The following is a 21,739-nucleotide window of genomic DNA, read 5'->3' as shown; positions in this document are numbered from 1 at the left end:
AAACTGGTGACGTCAGAAATGAATTGTGGTTTAATACTGAACCTGTAATCGCTATATACGAATATAAAAGACAGTTCCAAGTTTTCAAACCTGAGTGCTTAAAGTTGGCATCCTAACTCTATATTTTGGCACCTAAATAAGAATGTCAGATTCTCAGAAGCACCAATACGCTGGGAGATACAGAGGCTCAGCCTTTGAAAATCATATCACTGTGTTTTGGGAGCACATCAACCACTCAGCTTTGAAAATAGGCATTTATAAATAGATGAATAAAATCACACACGTTCCTATTCTAACCATACAGGCTACTATTTGTATAGATCCCATGTGTTCTGTATTATGTTAGACAACTCCCTACCCCCCAAATCTTCATCCTCGCACTACTTTTCTTAGACTGTTCCCATAGAATCATAGAATATCAGGGTTGGAAGGGACCTCAGGAGGTCATCTAGTCCAACCCCCTGCTCAAATCAGGACCAATCCCCAACTAAATCATCCCAGCCAGGGCTTTGTCAAGCCTGACCTTAAAAACCTCTAAGGAAGGAGAAGTTTCTATGCAGGGCCATTCTTTGAAGTACTGTAAGCATATACGGAAACAATAGACATCCTGTAATAGATGGTATCCTATGTGTCTTACAGATACCCCTAAAAATCCTCCACTAAGAACACATGTGAGATGAGAAGATGCCTCTAACAGACCTCTGGTGCAGTACTACACAGGACGAGTGAAGATAACAAGATAATATATGAAACAGAGGAGGTTTTGTTAAATGAGTAGAGATTATATTTTAACAATCAAATGATGCAGTGTCGGACCTGATTTGATATTTTTAAAACTGGAAAAGAAATACTTTAATTATGCATTCTCTGAACTAGTCTAGTCATCGTTTGGCAATAGAGGAGAGTGCTGGCACAGGCTTTTAAATTATTGTTAGATACTTTACTTCAGGAATTTTTAAAACCAAGCACCATGAGATTTAAATTCTTTAGTAGTGTTCACTATGTAATTCTCATTCAAATCATCATCAAGAGATATCATCTCAAACAGTATTCCATGCATTAAATACACTCAGATATTTTTCTTTGTCACCTTTTAAATATTTTTAGTATTCCCCCCGCCCCCACCCCGAGAGCTCTAATTATATTAACAGGAGTTTTCAATTAGCTATCTGAAAATAAGATACTATATATTGTATGGTTATTGGCATGACTCTATAATCTCATTGTAAGTTACTCTGCTACCTGTTTCCTACCTACCCCCCACACCACTGCAAAATGGCCTCTCCTTCATTACCACCACAGAGGGGTCCATAATTACAGGGATTTATTGGTCAAACATATACATAGGCAGGAGAAAAGGGCTGCGGACACCACTGCACACAGTACGCTACTCTATCTCAGGTTTGCTAGTGGGTGTACCGGTCAGAAGGGAATGAGCTAGAACATGACTACCTGGACTGGACTGCCCAACAGCATTGCCATGCATTGGCAGATAGGGCAAAGCTTTTCCAAAGTGCTTCTCTTGAGGTCAGAAAGCAAAACTGGGATGAATGCATTTGCCAATAGGTGTTTGTTTAAGGGCACAGCTGGACCATCATGTCTCTAAAATGTGAGCCTTTTGTACAGTATAGATTTTCTCTTTAAATATTGCTTATTGCTAGCCAGGAGCCCACCTGCCACTTGTTTGACAGGCTTTCTAGACATTGTCATTCCCTCTCTCCTCTGCCCCCACATTACCCCCAACATGCCCCGCTCCAGTTAGCTAAAGAAGCTTTTAATAGCTAAATACTAGAAAGAAGACAACTGGTATTGCTCATTCTCACCAATCGCTTTTGAACGGCTCTGGAAACAATTGACAGAAGTCCTCCTTCATTTACATGCTCCATGCAGCTCTTTTCATCCAAATACTAAATGCGAGCCATGAAGGGCTGCAGTCTGGAACTGCAGATTGATTCGCAAGATACCTCAGTTTGCCACAGGCACCAAAAACTCTCCTCCCCCTTCTGCCAGTTGCCGTGGTGGCTGACAGGGTGGTGAGCTAATGCAGGTTACCTTAATTACCTCACTGGAAATCAGACTTTTCCTGGCAGATGCACCCATAGGTTGGTTTGTCTCTGATTGGCTTAAAGTTATACAATTAAAATGGCCAGGGTGCTTCAATCAGTCTTTTAATTCACGTGTTGTTTCCCTTGGAGACTCTCAATTTCAGGACCCTGGTCCTGATTTTCCACAGAGTGGCCTTAATCTCTTGTTTTTCAGGAGCATGGGGGTGCCTGAAATCATTCCAGAGGTTCTGCACTCTGGCAGGCACCTCCTCATTAATCCTCCTCTTTCCAGGGGAGCAGTGGCTGCTTAGCTGAACAGAACTGATTCTGCAAGCAGCAGCCAGGAGGGGGAGCAGCAGGCTGCAGATCGGAGGAGGAGAAGGGAGGTAGGAAACTCTTCCCGGTTGGCTAGAAAAGGATCAAGATTCTGGTTTCCACTTCTCAGTACAGAGAACCTGGGCCCCTCCCTAGGTTAGCTGAGGTGGTAGTGATCTCCAAGGGAGGAAACTCAAATGTGGAACCAGAGGGTAGATTTTAGGAGAATGGCTAGATTTGATGGTGGGGGCTGGGGAAAACTGATGGAGTTATGACTATTCAAATATGCATATGAAATTAAAGCCTTATTTGCATAAACTCTGCAGCATCCCAACTTGCAAATATAGCAGGTATGTTAAATCCAGTTTAGGGCTATACTTCTGCCCTTTTGCTGTCTATCTCTGGATAGTGCCTTTCTCTGCAAAGTTAGCTAGTAGCCTTGTCACCACCACGTAAATACTAAGGAAGGCAGAAGTGGTCATGCCCTTGCAACTAGCTGGACTTTAAGGACATCAGGTAAATAAGATCCCAGCAACTCCGCTGTGGACAGTTGGGGGCGGGGAAGTTGTTCACGAGGTGCCTGACTGGTCAACAAAAAGAAGGTAACTGTGTGTGGAATCATTCATGCATGGATAAGTGGGCTGCAGTTACCTACATATGCTTAATATACTACCCCGGTGAAGGGCTTGGGACCAGATTCATCAGTGAACTTTGGCCGTTTGACAGCTACTTTGCATTGCTGGAGCCGCAGACCACAGCGGTGAATCTGGCCCTGAGTCTGATTGGACAGAGGAGGTACAGAGTGAGGTTCTGGAGCCACTGAATTATCTCCTGGAAGAACAGCTTTTCCAGCTGTAGAATGCAGCAGCACCATAGGGCTTCTGAAAAGTAACCCCCTCCTGGCTTTTTACTTGCCTGTACTGATCCCTTAATAAATAGTTTGCCTGTGTGTGTGTGTGTGTGTGACATATTGAAAATATAAATGCTGTCACCAGTATTGTAATTACAATAGTTAACTGTGCTTGAGCATATAAAATGTAATAAAGTCAAATTTAGGCAGGCGTCAACATGGGCATTGCATCTTTTCTTACAGAAAGTCTAATCCAAGGCTATTCAGGAATAGTATTCTGCTACAGTATTATAGTCATTGTGCATTAAAAGCAAATGTGGAGTATGACTTCTTGCCTATTCTCATCTGTACTGGAACCTGTAATACCGTGTAACAAATATTTTATAAGGATTTTTTAAAAAATATTTATTAAAATGTCTCCTGGTAGATTAGTTCCTCCTTTGTACTTCAGCTTTTGTGCATTAAATGGAGATGGCTTAGTAGTATTCCGCTAAGGTGAGTGAGTGGTGGTACTTCTCCAAACCATGCCTCAGCTTTAAGGGCCTAGATTAGGTGCCTCGGTTCCCTATATAACAAATGTGGAAAGAGAGGCACTTCAGCAAACAGGATTCATAAAAACCAGCACCCCAGGTCAGTGTTTCTCAAATGCGGCCACCGAGGCCAGGGGCTTTTTGTTCAGCCACAACCTCCTAGGCAGGAGGGGGAAGGGGAGATGACAGAGCATTGGCTCCTTCCCCACCCTCCCTGTTGCTCCTGGATGCGCTGCCCTGCTCCGCCTCTTGAGAAAGGTGGGGCACAACGCTGCAGGAGCAAGGTGAGTTCTTGACCCACCTTGGGAGAAGGGGTTTTGGGTGGCAGGCTCCAGTGGCGGGACTTTAGGAGCCTGGCCATGCAGCTCCAGCCACACAGCCCTGGCCTTCAGCTGCAGGGCCTCAGCCTTCAGCCCCTCGTTGTGGCAGGTAGTGACCCCCGCCTCCTGTCTTGGGCTCTGGCCATGCAGTGGCAGATGCTGGCCCCAGGCAGCGACCCCCAGCTGCGCAGCGACCCGCAGCTGCACAGCACCGGCTTCTAACCACGGGGCTTTGGGCACCAGCCTCTGGCTCTGGCTGCAGGGCTTCAGCCTTGGGCCCCCAGTTCTGGCCATGCAGGGGTGGGCACTGACTCTGGTCCTGGCCTCTGGCCGCACTGGCCCCAGGCACCGGCCCCCAGCCGTGCGGCAGCAGGCTCCAACTGCGGAGCTTCGGGTGCAGAGCCTTGGCTCCAGCTGCGCGGTGGCAGGTGCTGACCCTCAGCTCTGGCCGTATGGCCTCGGTGCTGATCTCCTGCCCCGGCAGCAGGCACCGACCGACAACTCTGGTCCTGGGCTCTGGCCATGCGGTGGTGGGAGCCGGTGCTGACCCTTGGCCGCTCAGCAGCCAGCGCTGGCTCCAGCTACGCAGTAGCAGGCGTTGACTCCTGGCTCCAGCCACACAATTCCGGGTTCTGGCCGTGCAGCAGTAGGCAGAGGCCCTGGATGCTGACCCACAGCTCTGGCTGTGTAGCAGCGGGCTCTAATCTCTGGCTCTGCCCATGCAGTTCCTGTCCCCGGCTCTGGCCATGGGCACTGAGCCCCAACCCTGGTCACATGCAGCAGACACCAACCCCTGGTTCCAGCCATGCAGCAGCAGGGTTCAACCACTCCCATTGTCCCTGGACCCTGCTGCCTCCCACTTCGATCTCCCCCATTCAGGGCTGGGTCCTGGGGCTTGCATGGATTGGTTAATATCACTTTTCTCAGCAGACTTACTAGCTCTCTGGGAGGCTGTGAAAAGTGATATTAAACATTCAAGTATCACTTTTCACAGCCTCCCAGGTTGCTACTAAGTGTGCTGTGAAAAGTGATATTCACACATCACTTTTCACTGTATTATTTTTGAGTCTTCAGAATACCTATATATATAAATAAATAAATATAAAATGACAATAGTGGGGTGTGTATCTATGCCTATTTAATTGTTTTTCCTAAAGTTAATTACGTTTTTTAGGAAAAAGTGTCAGTGCAGCCACCAGTGCACTCTGAGGCCACCAAAAATTGTTTTGATAACCTGGGCATTAGGTGGTGCCTCACAGAAGCTAGCCAATAGGATATGCCAATCCCCACCCCTCTGCAGTAGGCATCTAAGTCTGGGCTGCAGGGGGAGTGCCCTGCTGTGCTTGGGAATCTCAGCTGCCACCCCCTTTTTTTGGAGTTAGATGCCTATGCCACTTCAGCTAGAAGTGTGGGAGGAGGAGGAGGGAACCTGCCTCTAACTTTTAGGATACTAATGTAGGATATTGGAAAATCCTGGTTGACATCACCTTCCACCTGAGAGGGAGAAGGCATTTGAACAGGCATCTGCCACGTTTCCAGTGGGATATTCAGGGAGGGGCACCTCTGTCTCTCCTCTAAGCTGTTCTGCTGTAGATAAAAAATTTTAAAAAGTCACTGGCTTCTAGGTCTCCTGTGTGATTTCTCTAGCAACCACGCTACAGTGAGTCTCGTGTTTGCACACACACTCTCATTGGCCCAATGCTTTTTTTTTTTTAAAGTTATCTGCAGCACCACACCAGCCTATCCCATAATCCAGGGTTAGTTCCCCCCTCCACCAGAAGTCTCCCAGATCCCAGCTGTACCCTAACTAGTGGGCTAAAAGTTACGAGGGGGGAGTCCTTGCTCCCCCGAGTCGGTTTGTCTAAGCCTGCCTCTAGGGGTCTGAGCTGTTGAGCTTAGTTGGTGCTGTGGCAGTTGAGCAGGCATTTTGTGAATGGCAGGATCCCTAAATCTGGGGTTTAAGTGCTTAAATCCTTTTGTGAATCTAGCCTTAGCTATTTAAAATTCCTCAGTACCCAAAACTTCATCCTACTACATTTTTATACAATGTATGGTGCTGGCTGACTGTCCCATGCTTCAGATGTGTAAAGAAAGTGGCTGTTGACTATCAGAGGCTGAGGTAGCAGGCAACTTTGACCTCCATGTACTGAACAATACCGTGCTACATTACATTGTTGTGCTGGTGTACATACATGAATGTGCCCATAGAAATTTAAAAACATGGAAGATGATACAAACACCTAGGGGTTCCCCCCACCCCCCAACAAAACCAAATTCTTTTCACTACTCCTACAGTTTGGTGGTTCAGCATCCATGACTGAATCCTTGATGCTTCTGCCCAGTCAGTAAGGCACTGACTCACTCAACTAACACTCTAAATCAGTAAATGAAGAGGGTATTGCTTTCTCCAGTATTATGGAGAAGTGCATGCAGTGATTGTATGCACAAGAGTGGATCTCAACCTCAACCCTTTTTTTTTTTTTAAATGCACTATAGGCAATGGCCAGAGAACACCTGGCTCAAAGGGACTTTGCAGGGTGAAATTTTTTGTACAAAATACTTAGTACCTGGCTCATGGCGCTGAAATGAATTTATTTATTAATTTTTCCAAACTGCAGTTCCCCACAGATACATAATTCTCACAGGATGATTGCAAACCTATACATATTAGTTCCCACAAGAAATTTAGCCAAACGAGCTTTGCAGTGTCTTGATTCAGTCCAACGGCATACATCTTGATACACACCCAGACAGGCAACAGGGCTGTGTGAAAATAGCCGCATGAGATGGTGGGCACTAGCTGCAGAGAACAATACAAAACAGTGCACTCTATTTAAAGTGGACATCTTTATTCCCTGCCCCCTTTGGCTCAACATAGCCAAGCCAGAATTCAGAGTGAATGTGAAACAATGCCTCTGTGCCACCCACTCCCCTGGCTTTGAAGTTTAGTATCTTTATCCTGCAAGCATTAAACACATCTTTAGAATTTAGCAAGTCAGCACAGGTATTTTAATTTACAACATACTGTGTTTCACATAATGCTTGTCAGCATCATTCAGGGCAGGTTTAGTGCAAGAGCTTATTTGAGTTGTGGACAATCAGGGTACATCTACACAACCAATGGCAGCCTGCAGCCAGGAGTCTCTGAGCCTGGGTTGACAGACTCAGGCTTGCACTACACTAGAAATAGCTATGTAGATGTTCAGGCTCAGGCTCTAGGGTGACCAGATGTCCCATTTTATAGGGACAGTCCTGATTTTTGGGTCTATTACCCCCTACCCCCACCCCAATGTTTCACATTTGCTGTCTGGTCACCCTATCAGGCTCTGAAGTCTAGGGGAGGGGGGGTTTCAGAGCCTAAGCTCCAGCTTATGCTGCAATATCTACACAGGTGTCTTTAGCACTGGAGCACAAGCCCAAGGTCTGTTGCCCCAGGCTCTGTGATTCTATGCCACAGCCTGTGCGCTAAAGCCTTGGAGGCTCCAATCCTGCAAGTGACTTCATGCATGAGCATCCCTGAACCACATCAAGCCCCACTGAAGTCAAGAGGATTCGGGAGGTACAGCATTCTGCGAGTAAGTTGCAGGTTCAGAGCCTTAATGTGCAAGAATGAGAACACTAGCATTTTCATCTCAGTTGTGTGCTTTTAGAGCAGAAGACATCGCCCTTCGAAGCAGACCTCCGGTCTTACAACTAGAGAGGAGCCGAGTACAATATCCAGTTTGGGGGAATTCAATTTTTCCCTTTTTAACCCTGGCTATAGTACACAGAGTGCACTTACAGAAGCAAGATGGAGGATCAACTTAAAAAAAAAAAAAAAAAAAAAAAGTTGACCACAAGGGTCTTTGAGACATTTTACTTATCTGTTTCACGTAAGTGGACCAACTCTTCTTCAGGGAATCAGTATATACACTCTGATATTTCCAAAAGCATATACTTACGTTAATTTTATTTACCACAACACTGCCTAGGCAACATAGAACATGATTACACAAAAATGAATTAGTCATTTACATGTAAGAGAATCCAACACGTTGGTGCAAAAGGCACAATAATCACTGCCTGCCTGTATTTCCCTAATGCACAAGCCTGTCTATCCAGTTGCTGGAATTCCATGGTTTGGGTGTAGTTTTAGAATCTCTATGGACTATATGAAATGGTTGACACGGTCATTCACAGTGTAACATTTTTGGGACAGTGTGTGCCAAAGAAAGTTCTTTTCATCTTTCTTTTATTTCAGAATCTGACAAGCAAACTTTCAACTCCAATCTGCCATTGCTTGGCTATGTTTGCATTACATTTACCTCACTTTGGCAGCACATGGGTTTGTATTATATATGCTGCTGAACACTGGCCTCCTTGGCACCTCTTACATTATGGATGCAGGTTTTTTTTTTTTTTTTGGGAAGATGCACAATATTGCTTTGGCTGTTTTAAATTGCTGATGATCCAATGTACAGCAGCTGTGGCAAAATGGCCAATATTGGTATAGTGGATCCCATGCTTTTCGCGGTTGGGGAGGGGGGGGGAAAAAGAGAAGAGAGGAGAGACTAGGACCCCACCCCTTGCCCCTGCTGTTGGGGCACAATGGGCCCCACTAGTGGCCCAGGAAGGTGGTAGAGGAGGGAAGCAGTCTGGATTTACTCCTCACTCTAAGCCCCAGCCCCTCACAACCCCTGCAGGTTTCTTACCCTTGGTCCTTGATGCTGTGGGAGGGTATCTCCCTTCCTCCGGTTCTCTAGTCTTTCAAGTCTCAGCAACCCAACTCCAGTCCCCTCTCCTGCCTCACACCACCCTCTCTATCTGAAGCAGGGAGGTTTTATTAGGTTCCTGACAGGGCCTTAATTGACTACAGGTGTTCCAATTAACCTGAAGTAACCTTCCCTAGTCTACAGGGAACCACGCCTTAATTAGGCTAAGGTTTATATATCTCCCCTCTCCCATGGCTCCCTGGCCCTGCTGTATCACACAGCATATTAGGAGAATTACAGAAACAGCTATATAAATCATATAATTTTATAGTGCATCTCATGCACTGTAAAATGTCACAGTACACAGTGGCTCACCTCTGAACAGTTACTGAGGTTACAAGTGGGTTGTAGCCCACGAAAGCTTATGCTCTAATAAATTTGTTAGTCTCTAAGGTGCCACAAGTACTCCTGTTCTTTTTGCGGATACAGACTAACACGGCTGCTACTCTGAAACCTGAGGTTACCTGGATACTTTGTATAGTGGCCACTGTCTTACACTTGGAGTGGCAGCTACACTGCCTAAGAGACATGTTCAGTGATACCTGCAAATTCAAGGGCACGGAGTGTAGGACTCCTAGAAAGGTGTGGATCACCTCTGTCCTGTTTCCATTTCAAGCAAGTTGGAATTATAGTACTTATGAAAGAAGAGAGGTAAATTCAAAAAACAAAGACACATTAAAAAACCCAAAAGGGGATACAAAGAGAATTAAAGGGGAATAACAATCAGAAAATCAGTTTGAGCCCAGATGTATTTCACTGGCAGATCTTTTTGAAATTGTATTCTACAATAGCCTGGATTTATTTATGTATTTATAGCTGCTCCTGTATTTTTTCACTTCATGTTCTAGCCCATGAAAGCTTATGCCCAAATAAATTCGTTAATTCTCTTAGGTGCCACAAGGATTCCTTAGGTTTTTTTTGGGGGGGTGGGGGGGAGGGTTGGATTGATACTGTTGTTTGAGGAGATCTGATAAAGCCACTACAGGACTTTAATAGAAAGCAAGTAAACTGAAATGGATAATTTTATGACTGTATATGGTTTGTGTAGCCACAGCATAAATATAGACTTAAGTGTCTGCTGAATGGATTTATAGCTGGAAGTGGCAGATGAAGCATTAGTAAAAACTTCCTTAAACTGTGTTTGTAAGATGTTTGACTCTGATTCCAAGCAGCTGAGAGCTACGTATTTTGTAGGGGTTGGGTGCAGCCCCAAACACACTGTCTGTGTCAAAAGAGTGGTAAACTGATGCTTCCCTTCTGAGAAACTTCAGTTCCTCAATGGGGGCTTCTCTTCTCAATCATCAACCTCCCTCCAAAAGAAAAACTTTTTTGTTGATGCTGCTGCAATATTTCAATGGGTGGGAATTAACACCTTGTCCCCACCCAGCTCTAATATTGTCCCTTGTGTCATGAGTTAAGAAGGTTCCCTTGATCAATGCTCACCCGCTGCACTAGATTAACTTCTTAAAGTAAAGGAGTTAGGGCAAGAGCACACGAAAAGTAGATAATCACTGGAGTCACATAAATCCAAATATGAATCTAGAGGGTAAAATGGTGTGCTGATGAAAAACTGCAAATAAACCATTTGTATCCTCCTCTCTGCAGATTGTAAAGGAGTAACATTCAGATCATAGCTTCACTGTGAATTTGTGCCTTGCAAGGAGTAAGCAACAGCTCAGTCACAATCACTTCCTTTTTCTTGTACTAAATAATTGGAGATTTCTTCCGGCTGTAAACAGCATATACCATTTGGAGATCTCACAGAATTGTCTTTCATACGGCAATATGGTCTCACAGCCAGACTACTGTCCCTAATTTTATCTTCAATGCCCAGCCTCTATTCTAACAAAAAAAGTGTTCTGACTGAGTTGTCACTGCATTGCTGTGTCTATCAATGCTGCCTTGAAGTCATTTGATTATATAATGTACTAGGCACTCAGTTTGATTCTGCCTGCAATACACAGTACTATGAATCTTAGGGAAAGAAAAAAAAAAAAACCCCTACCAGGCATCACAAGTGCAATCGTCGTTTTTCCAAGGTATGAATAGGTGAGGGCAGCACTGAGTCCCGGGGGCATAATTCTGCTCATGTGTTCTGGCATAAGTCAGAGTGGCTCCATTGCAGCCAACAGAGTTACACAAGCAAGCTCAGAACCAGGCCTTATCTCTAATTCAGACTGTCAGGTGCTCCTGTTTTTGTTTTTAAAACCTCTGTAGTTTCCAATGTGAAGTGGTAAGCATACATGTACCTGGTGAAATTCTAAGCATTTGAGCTTGGCTACCTAGCCTGAGCTATACAGGGGGAAATAAAACAAAAACATTTGTTTGCTTTAAAAGATTATATGGAAATTACACTGGAATGAAGTTATTCCTTGTTTTAATTTTTTGTTGCCCAAACAATGAAACATTCTGCACTGCATTAACTGGCATGCACACACGGACCAATCAGTGACTCTCTCCTTTCACTACACACAGAACAGGACCACCACATGATTGGACAAAGGAAAGCAATTTTGTTAACTCGATATAGCTACTGAGGAACATTTTTCTAGAAAGACAGAAGCCTTTTTGTTTGTTTGTTTTCCTCCTGCAAATTCAGCTGTGTGGACTGGAGACTATCTTTCAAGGCTCGAAGAACTATAGAGGCTTCTTGTGAAAAGTCCACTGTGGCTGAAATGAGATAACAGTGGTTTAAAATCCACATACAGCAACAAATCAAATGGAAAACTAAGAGAGGCTATAACATTACATAAAGGAAAAATATTTTTGAGACAATCCATTCAGAGAGGTATCAAAAGGGACAAAAAGATAATGGAGGCCTGATTCTACAATCATTTAAAGTGGTGTAAACCAGGAGTAACACCACTGAAGTTATACCAGCACAATCAGAATCAGACTAAGTCTTGCATTTATACATCTTATTTATACATATACAGATGAGCTGCTTTTCTGACAGCTTAGCAGTTTCTAAATCAAAGTATTAAAACATTTGCTTACTTCACTTGAAGAACTTAATTTCTGTATCGACACAGTCATAGAAAAGGTCTACTACTTCAGCAGGATCCAGAACCTCTGTACTGGTGAGGATGTCCTCCATAGCTTCTAAGCCTTGTCTTTCAAGGTCTAACATAATCCTCATCAGCTTCTGACCTTTATCCTAAAGGCAAGAAACAGCCAAGTTAAAGTACCCATTAAACAAATTCAAGTGACTTTTTACTACTCCTCTCTGCTGTGGGGGCACCTTCGCACTATTTGAAAACATCTCATTCCTTCACACACACACCCCATACTGATTTTTTTTCTTCTATGTTAGTGTGGTAGAACCCTAAGCAAAAATGAAAACAATGGTCTATCATTTAACATGCAGAACAAACAATAGAGACTTGTAATCAAGAAACAACTCTAGTAAAATAGTGAGTAGTAAATTCAAAGGAAATAAGAACTTTAAAGATTGTGCACAGCTTGAGAGTGGGGGATAAAACTTGTATAACTATGAGAAAAAAAGAGTTTATTTGATTCATCTCAAGTCTGGAAATTCATTAACAACAAAAACACTGCAAGTCACCGAGGGGTTCCTGGAAGGATTTTCCAAAAACAGGCACTGGTACAGAGAACAGAATGTAGAACAGTATCCCTCAGAACATCACGCTCTTTACTCTAGGTTTAGTCACAGGATTAAAATTAATGAGTTTGCCCTTTTACCTTTTAACCTCTATACAGTCAAACAGCATCAAAGTGAAAGACAGATGAAATGTTACGTCTAAGTTACAGAGAAGAAAGATTCCAACCTGGAATAGGGGCTGCGTCTCTATCAGACACTGCAAGGTTTACTAGGCTGCTGCTTTTCAACAGTTTCTATGTAGAAAGTCCTCTCCAGAAAATATATTGCTTTAGCTAGTTTTTAGCATAAAAGCGCACTTTCTACTTCAGTCTCTGTGAATGGTTGCATCAAGTAGCAGGACTGCTCTGTGTGTTTTGGAACTGACTCCTTGAAAAGAAAATGCCATTTCTGTCTTTGTAGACTATTTCACTTATTCTGGAAGCTGCAAACAAGATTTTCACTCTAAGGAGGAACATTTTTAGCAGTAAGGGTTGCTGTGGCTTTTGCAGGTTCTCTTATTGGTGCTCTATAGGTCTTCCCCAAAAGGACAGAGTCACTTATGCTAAGCTTCAGAGTATCAAGAATCCAAAGTTTCAGCATCATGGGCCCTGGTTAATTTTATATTTGCTCTTAAGGGTGTTCTAAAATTTCACATGAGAACATTGAATACTTTTCATACAAAGTGTGCTGACTCAGCCAGACTTTCCTATTTATTCTCCATGATTTGAAGGTTGGCCTCAAATTAATTTTCCAAATCCACTACCGCCATTTTTAAAAATTTTAAACATGGTAAGTTAAACTTTACCATCTATATTTACTGAAGAAGCCTTCAAGTCATCTTATGTAGCAGTTACTTCCATCACCACCATAGGTCTGCTAGGCTTTTCTGATTGTGGATCTATGTGACTCTCCAGCTGACAGCAGAAAACTAACAGGTTGAGGCCAGAAAGTTTTAAACAGGAATAGGCTGGTCTGTTTGCTTTTTGGGCTTAGGCCTTTGTGTAAAGAAAAACATAACTTTTCAGAGAGAAAATACCATCATTTAAAGGTACAGAACTAGGGTGGGATGGGGTTAGTTTTAGGGTGGCACTGTGTTAAAAGGGGGTTTTCGATAGTCCTTTCCTCTGAAGAACACACTATGAACAGTCTTTTCCTTTATTAGCTCAAGAATCAGAAGGCATGTGTCTAATGAATCTTGCAGAAAAAAAATGAACTAGATCTTGTTTCATTCCCTTAACGAATGAGATGCACTAGGAGAAGATATAATAAGTAGGATGGTTTTTCATGATGTATGGCGTTTGGTGGAGCCATTGTATTTACCTGATTGTGCTGATGATGAAATGGGAGGGAGGAGTCATCAACCTCCTGTACATAGTTTGCCAAAATGGCAGATTATTGATTTAATTCAGGCGTGGCCAACCTGAGCGTGAGAAGGAGCCAGAATTTACCAATGTACATTGCCAAAGAGCGACAGTCATACGTTAGCAGCCCCCCATCAGCTTTCCCCCTCCCCCACTCCCAGCGCCTCCCACCCACCGGCAGCCCTCCCCACACCTCCTGATCAGCTGTTTCGTGGCAGGCAGGAGGCTTGGGGGGTGGGGGAGGAGCGAGGGCACAGCAGGCTCAGGGGAGGGGGCGGGAAGGGGTGGAGTGGGGGCAGGGCCTGTGGCAGAGCCAGGGGTTGAGCAGTGAGCACCGCCCGGCACACCGGAAAGTTGGCGCCTGTAGCTCCAGCCCTGGAGTCGGTGCCTATACAAGGAGCTGCATATTAACTTCTGAAGAGCCGCATGCAGCTCTAGAGCCACAGGTTGGCCATCCCTGGATTTAATTCAACAGACCAGTGTTTGAATCCTTAGAACACTGGTGCTGATTATTGTTATCTGCAGCTGCAGAACCCTTCTGTAAGTGCCCTCGAGCAATTGGATCCCCTTTTATCTAACTGGAGGGTTTGCAGTTAAATTCTCCTTCTTAAATTCCAGCACTAGGAGTCTGAATGGGGCTGTCAGCAGGAGACCCAGGCTTCTCTTGCTTTCTGCTGAGGACAGTGCCTTTACTACTACCCCCAGTACAACATTTGTTCTCATTCTCTGCCAGCTCCTACTCTTCATTTCCTTGTGCATCAGTGCAGCACAGCAAGAGGGAGAGGAGGCAGCTGGCGGTCTCGCAAGAGAGCATCAGATCCATCCCCACACAGGACTGAGTATGCTACAATGATTTTGGGTGGAAGGGTGAAGACCAAGGAGGGAGCCTTGGACAATGGGGAGGAAATGCTGACGTGCTCTATACTGCTAGCCAGTGTGGATTTTAATAATTTGAGCTGTGCTGATGATAGCTACCTACTTTTTTATTCTGTCCTCTTTTTTGTGGCTGCGGTGAGAAAGGCATTTCGTTCTGACAATTTTGACCATCTGTAGAGTGGTCCTTTTGTGACTTGCTTGGTTTAAGGTCACTTTCTCCTCAAGGGAAATCTTTTTTCACGGCCTTTACAAGAGTGGACATCTCAGGCTACACAAATGCTGAGGGGACCAATACTGATCAACCTGTAGCCCAAAGGCGGCCCACACCACCCAGGGTAAGATGTAGTTATACATGTGATGTTTACCACTCATGTTCCAGCACCATCTGGTGTGGGATACACAGTGCTTTCTGCTGACAGACTTCATGAGCCTCAAACACACCAACCAATTCTAGATACATTCCCTACTAGAGTGGATACAGACAGTACTGTCTCAACCTGGTAATTTCTAAAAACTTCTTCTTAGAGGGAAAACAAAATTCCTGCTCTGAGGTACAAAAAGGAAAATATCTTGTTTCCACTCCATTGCAAGAGATGAGATGTGCAAGACTAGCCATAAATGTGAGTTTGTAAAATTCACACTAACAAATGTGTGAACACACACATGATTGCTGAGACAGGAATTGCATAAGATGTCATATCTTGAATGTCCCTTTAACAAAAAATTATACATTATGAATCATTCCATACTCCAGCATCTCAGTACTCAGGGATACATTTCAACCCGTGATATTCCTGCCACGATCCTATTATAATGTGACACAAGTTTTATAACACATCCCAATAACCATTAACACCGTTCAAAATAACTCGGTATCTTGTGACCAAATATATCCCTGTATTCACAGCTGACATGCTACTGTAATAATCTTTGTACAAGGTATGCCTTGTAAGGTGTCATTTGGAAACTCAATTTGCTGGTCAGTATTGTCCCGATAAAATGTGTGCCAACATTGTACATGAAGCAATAAGATTCTCCTGTATGATGTTATTAACACGTTTCAAACCCCACAACTCCGCCCAGGCAATAGGACAGACTTGACTTAATGAAGGAATGTGTGCTTGCCTTAATGTGCATTTAAGCAGTAAACAGTCATCAAGCAAGGAGGGAACACAAAGGAAGTTCAAAGATGTGAAAATAACCCAGCAGGGAATATCCTTTCACATAGACTCTGTCTCTGGGTCTCAGCTAGAAATGTTTTTCAAGAGGGGGACTGAAACTATAAAAAGGAGGGACAAACACCCCAAGAGACTCCCCCGCCCCTCTCTGCCCACCTCATTCTCCGCACCTGAAAAGACAAAAAGAAACAACCATTGGACTCTGGGGGAAGGGTCCTGACCTGAGAGTTTGGTAAGTAATCTACTGGAAGCATGTGGCGAGAAAGTTTGCTTTGCAACAGAGTTAGTTTCTTAACTAGATACTAGTAAGTGTTTTGTCTTTATTTTTCTTGTAACCATTTCTGACTTGTTTGCCTCATTATTTATACTCACTTAAAATCTCTTTGTAGTTAATAAACTTGTTTTACTGTGTTATCTAATCCAGTGTGATTAAGTTGAAGTGTCTTTAAGGTAATAAACCGGCATGTTATTCCCCTATAGGAACAACGGACCTAATATATTTATACTGTCCAGAACAGGGCTGGGCCGTACAGGACATACATTTCTGGAGGAAAGATCTAGGACTGGGAATGTGTTGTGGTCACCCTGCAGTATAACCCAGGCTGGTGAGAGCCAGGGTATAGTTGGCAGGTTGCAGTTACACACAGACAGACAGGATGTGGCTTGCCTGCTGGAAGGCTCTTTGTGAGCAGCTACATCAGCAAGGAATTGTAAGGTACACACGGTTGCAAGGCAGAGGTGACACAGCCCCCCCACTGGTCTGGATTGTGCCCCGCATGTCACATATGTACAATGATAGCCTTTGAAAGTTTGAGGGATTTTATATGAGTTTTGCAGGCTCTTGTAAGTTTCCCTTCGATTCTTTTTAAGGGGCAACTTGGGTGACCTGTCAGGTTTTTGTAAACATTCTCTAAACTTTGATAGTGTTCAATAATGCAGCACTTAAAGAAAAAAGCCCCACCACGAATGAGCCGTAGACAGAAGCAGACAACTTTTATAGTCTTAAAATTCTATAAGCTGAGAGTCTGAATAATGAACTCTGCCAACATCTAGTGGGAATTTTTTTTTTTAGTTCCATGTTTACAAAAATTAATATGAAAAGAATGCAACCAACCATGGCTAAAGTGTTCACTCCTCCATTTTAACTTCTAAGCCTCTATTCAGATTTTTAGGGGGGGGAACCCACTTATTTTCTTTTAATTAGATTTAAAGGTTTCTGTGGAAAAAGATTTTACAGAAATTTTTCTAGAAAGAATGAAGCATAAGTCATGCAAACATTCAAAACTTTTCTTCACACAGTCAGCAGTTTAGATCCCGGGTGTATTAGTCTTAAGAAAAAAACCTGTCTCTAAAGGCTCCAAGTCCTAGAGGCTTTACCTGATCATTCTCAGTGACAGATCGGGCCCGCTCATGTGCCTTGTACAGTTCGTGTCTCCGGTCAGGCCTCTCCTGGAACCGAGGTTTCTTTTTTACAGGATCGTCATCACCAAGAAAAGGCGATTGAACTTTTGGTACTAGTTTGACATCATCAACGAAGATGAAAGGTTTAAATATGGACCTGAAAGAGATAAGAACCTTATTCACAGGGACGTTCTGTATATGACCCAGGCTACTTTGCCAACAGAGATTCATTGAACAGTATTGCATGTGCATATCTATATTACTGTGGCGGGATGGGGTCAGATATGGCCCAAAAATAACCTCTTCTAATATAGGAAAACATGCCACAAGAAAAATCAATTTACTTTCAAAAACACTGGGTCCTGCAAAGTTTTACATATTAACCTCTCTTTCCCCCCCTCCATGTCAGTTTCCCCATTTCTGTGAATTACAGCATTGAGCTTCCTTCCTCTGATTTTTTTTTTGTGGGGGTGGAGGGAGAAGAGGGTAAATGTTTTGATCATCTTTAAATCCCAATGTTTATCCCCATACTACTCTCTTGCTTTCTTTTTTCCTTCATGTTCTCTCATCCCACACTTTAAGTAGTCTGTGGGAGCTGTGCTTAGAGTTTTCAAAGAAATTAACTGGCTCAGAACCAGTCTCCCAACCTAAAACTTCCCAGTTCTCCTACATTTACACAGCAGCAATTTATACATCAATAAAGCTCTTCACACAATATACATCTTAAGTCCTGCACTCAGTTCAGAATTTCTTTGCTGAAACAAACTGAAGGTGGATATATTTAAAGCCATCCACTTATGAGGGCTAGAGGAAGATTTTTGGCCAGTTATTACACAACTTACTAAGTATCTCTGAAGATTTGGCATTGACCACCAGTGTCTGAATTGGGAATTCAAGGAAAGGATAAGGAAATGGTTACACAGAAAATACTGTAATACTTTTCATCAAACAAAGCATTTCAATCTGGAATTAAATGGGAGCTCAAAATACATTTGAAACCTGTCCCTAACCTAAGGGAATTTCATACCTAAAATCTAGATCTAACCTCTTGGTTAGGAACACAGGAGAAAATACTTTTAATAAATTGTTTTTTAAGGCAATGCCCTACAGCCAGTGTGAAGGAGCATGCCAAAAGGTGAGAGACTTTTGAAAAGAAGTTTGAAAACTAATGATAGAGCAGGAAACTGAAGTCTATCACTGCTGCTCTATCCATCACTCTTGAGAAGCCCTGCCATCAAAAGGTTCTGACCCGAACAGACTGGGGCAAGACATGTCTTTTATTACAGATTTTTTTAAGAGAAGGCATGTAAAGCAGAAGTGACAGTAGCATACAGAGATGGGCTGTTATTCTTCATTTGTATTCTAGTTGCACCTATTGTCCCTGATTGACAGCCATGGAGATGGAAATGCTCTCAGAACAGCAGAAGCAGGAGCAGCGCATACTGTCCCAACAATTCAGCTCAGTCTTAAACCACAATGACCACTGCTAAGGGAGACAGTTCGGTCTCCAAGCCCACTGAATCATTGGCATCTGCAGAAACAAGCCCACTGAATCATTGGATTCTGCAGAAACTGCCAATGAGAGTACCAATTAGACAAGATGATAGACCACCCCACCTGCCCAGTGCCTTATGTTGGGGGTTTTGTGAGGAGGATACTTGTCCAATGAACTGCACTGAGACTAACATTTTGCATACGTTCATTTTGTCGTGGTTTCCTATTGGGGCCCGGGACAATGGGGAGCATGGATGAGAAGAAAAGCCTTGTGACTCCTGGAGACAAAGTTCAGACAGACAGAGTGCAGATGCACCTGAGGCTCATTAGCCTCCCCGAAACCCAGCCCTTATTTATTTATAAGAAAGACAATCAGCTGGCAGGGGTTTTCAGGGAGTGAGGAAGCAGGCTGGCATGACCAGAGTAGGACAGCTTTTCTCTTCACAAAGAAGCACTGACTCAGAGCTGTGAGTGAGTTTTTATTATATTTGATTATAGCTTGTCTAGAAAAGTTTTAACTCACAGAGAAGCAGGAACTCTGGTGTGGCTGTTTTTCTTAATGTCTTGTGTACAAACCTTGCTTTATTTGCTTTATGGGGAGCAAAGGGTGCTGCTGCACCCCTTGGCTGTAAGTGGTTTCCATTATATACAGGGGTTTACAGTTTGGTTCAATGCTCTAAGAACCCCCTACTAAACAAACTGTTCCAGCACTCGTGATGGGGAGAGGGAAGGACCTCTGCAAGTCTGTCTGTTTGCAGCCAGGCTAGAGGCTGTAGCTTTGCTCTGGAAAGAAAAGGAATCCCAACGGGTGTTGAAAGCCTTGCTGCAGCCTTTATGTGACACAGATGGGAGAGCAATGGGCCTTGGTAAGGTAAAGAGTATTCTGGAGAAGCAAGCCTACCTATTGCCTTGCTCAGAGTCCAATGAAGACTTGAGTTCCCAGGTGAAGGATGAAACTCCCTTCAGCACTAAGGAACCCCTGTGGAAGCACTTTAGTCACACAGAGTACTTAAGGAAGTAGCCAACGCAACCGTCTTCGAGAACGTATGGAGAATGGGTGAGGTCCCAGAGGACTGGAGAAGGAAAAATGCAGTACCTACCTTTAACAAGGGGAATGAGGGGGACCTGTGGAATGATATAGACCAATCAGCCTAGCTTCTATAAATGGAAAGATACTGGAACAAATTATTAAGCAATCAATTTGTTCAAATCTAGAGGATAGTAAGATAAGTAACAGCCAACAAGGATTTGTCATGAACAAATCGTGCCAAACTAATTTAATTTCCTTCTTTGACAGAGTAAACAGCCCAGTGGATGGGGGGAGGGAAGGAAGAATCGGTAGATGTGCTATACCTGGACTTTAGTAAAGTTTTTGACAGAACCCCACATGATAGTCTTTGAGAAGACTATAAGAACTATGAAATTAGCTGTAAGGTGGGTACACAACAAGTTGGAAGACAGTATTCAGAGTAGTTATCAATGGTTTGCTACAAGCTGGGAGGACTTATCAAGTGGGATCCCAGAACAGTCTGTCCTGGTGTCATAACTATAAAAGGGAAGGGTAACAGCCCTCCTGTGTACAATACTATAAAATCCCTCCTGGCCAGAGACTCCAAAATCCTTTTACCTGTAAAGGGTTAAGAAGCTCAGGTAACCTGGCGGACACCTGACCCAAAGGATCAATAAGGGGACAAGATATTTTCAAATCTTGGTGGGGGGAAGGCTTTTGTTTGTGCTCTTTGTTTTGGGAGTGTTCGCTCTTGGGACTAAGAGGGACCAGACATCAATCCAGGCTCTCCAAATCTTTCTGAACAAGTCTCTCATATTTCAAACTTGTAAGTACAGCCAGGCAAGGCGTGGTAGTTTTATCTTTGTTTTCTCAACTTGTAAATGTACCTTTTACTAGGCTGTTTACCTCTGTTTGCTGTAACTTTGAACCTAAGGCTAGAGGGGGGTCCTCTGGGCTCTTTAAGTTTGATTACCCTGTAAAGTTATTTTCCATCCTGATTTACAGAGATAATTTTTACCTTTTTCTTTAATTAAAAGCCTTCTTTTTAAGAACCTGATTGATTTTCCTTGTTTTTAGATCCAAGGGGGTTGGATCTTGATCCACCAGGAGTTGGTGGGAGAAAGGAGGGGGGATGGTTAATTTCTCCTTGTTTTAAGATCCAAGGGGTTTGGATCTGTATTCACCAGGGAATTGGTGAAGAGTCTCTCAAGGCTACCCAGGGAAGGGAATTAGCACATTGGGAGTGGTGGCAGCGGACCAGATCTAAGCTGGTAGTTAAGCTTAGAAGTTTTCATGCAGGCCCCCACATTTGTACCCTAAAGTTCAGAGTGGGGAAGGAGCCTTGACATGGTGGCAGAGGTGGGATTTTATAGTATTGTACACAGGAGGGATGTTACCCTTCCCTTTATAGTTATGACACCTGGCTTGGGAATATTCTGTATTTTCATTAATGACTTGGATGATGGAGTTAAGAATATACTTATAAAACTTGTGGGCAACATCAAGTTGGGAAGGGTTCCAAGCACTTTGAAGAACAGGATTTGAATTCAAAATGACTGACAAATTGAAGAACTGAAATCAACGAGATGAAATTCAATAAAGACAAGTATAAAATACAGCCCTTAGGAAGGAAAAATCAAATGCACAACTACAAAACAGGGAATAACTGGCTAGGCCGTAGTACTGCAGAAGAAAATCTGGGAGTTATGGCGGATCACAAACTGAATGAGTCAGTGTTGTGGAAAAAGGCAAATGCCATTCTAGGATATATTACCATGTAATGCACAGGAAGTAATTGTCCTGCTTTATTCAGCATTGGTGAGGCCTCAGCTGGAGTAGTGTGTACAGTTCTGGCCACCACACTAAGATGTGGACAAATGGGAGAAAGAGTCCAAAGGAGAGCAACAAAAGTGATACAAGATTTAGAAAACATCACCGATGAGGAAACGTTGAAAGAACTGGGCATATTTATGCAGAGGAGAGGCTGAAGGGGGAGTCTTCAAATAGG

The 21,739-nt window shown here is 43.5% G+C and overlaps 2 protein-coding genes across 2 annotated transcripts in view; one reads left to right on the top strand and one right to left on the bottom strand.

Moving 5' to 3' along the window:
- The window catches only part of WIPF3 (WAS/WASL interacting protein family member 3), a 49,937-nt gene extending 48,918 nt beyond the window's left edge, over nt 1–1,019 (top strand). The window contains exon 8 of the mRNA XM_065398449.1: nt 640–1,019. Coding sequence (XP_065254521.1) covers nt 640–680 — 41 coding nt within the window. The 3' untranslated portion in view covers nt 681–1,019. The remainder of the gene's footprint in view (nt 1–639) is intronic.
- A 10,790-nt stretch (nt 1,020–11,809) lies between these two features.
- Nucleotides 11,810–21,739, bottom strand: part of SCRN1 (secernin 1) — a 40,100-nt gene continuing 30,170 nt past the window's right edge. Inside the window, exons 7-8 of the mRNA XM_065398450.1 lie at nt 17,205–17,385; nt 11,810–11,968 (exon numbers count right to left, since the gene is read on the bottom strand). Coding sequence (XP_065254522.1) covers nt 11,810–11,968; nt 17,205–17,385 — 340 coding nt within the window. The remainder of the gene's footprint in view (nt 11,969–17,204; nt 17,386–21,739) is intronic.

This window comes from Emys orbicularis, chromosome 2, assembly GCF_028017835.1.
Source record: "Emys orbicularis isolate rEmyOrb1 chromosome 2, rEmyOrb1.hap1, whole genome shotgun sequence".
NCBI classification, from domain to species: Eukaryota; Metazoa; Chordata; order Testudines; family Emydidae; genus Emys; species Emys orbicularis.
This window is presented reverse-complemented; position numbering and strand designations above follow the sequence as displayed.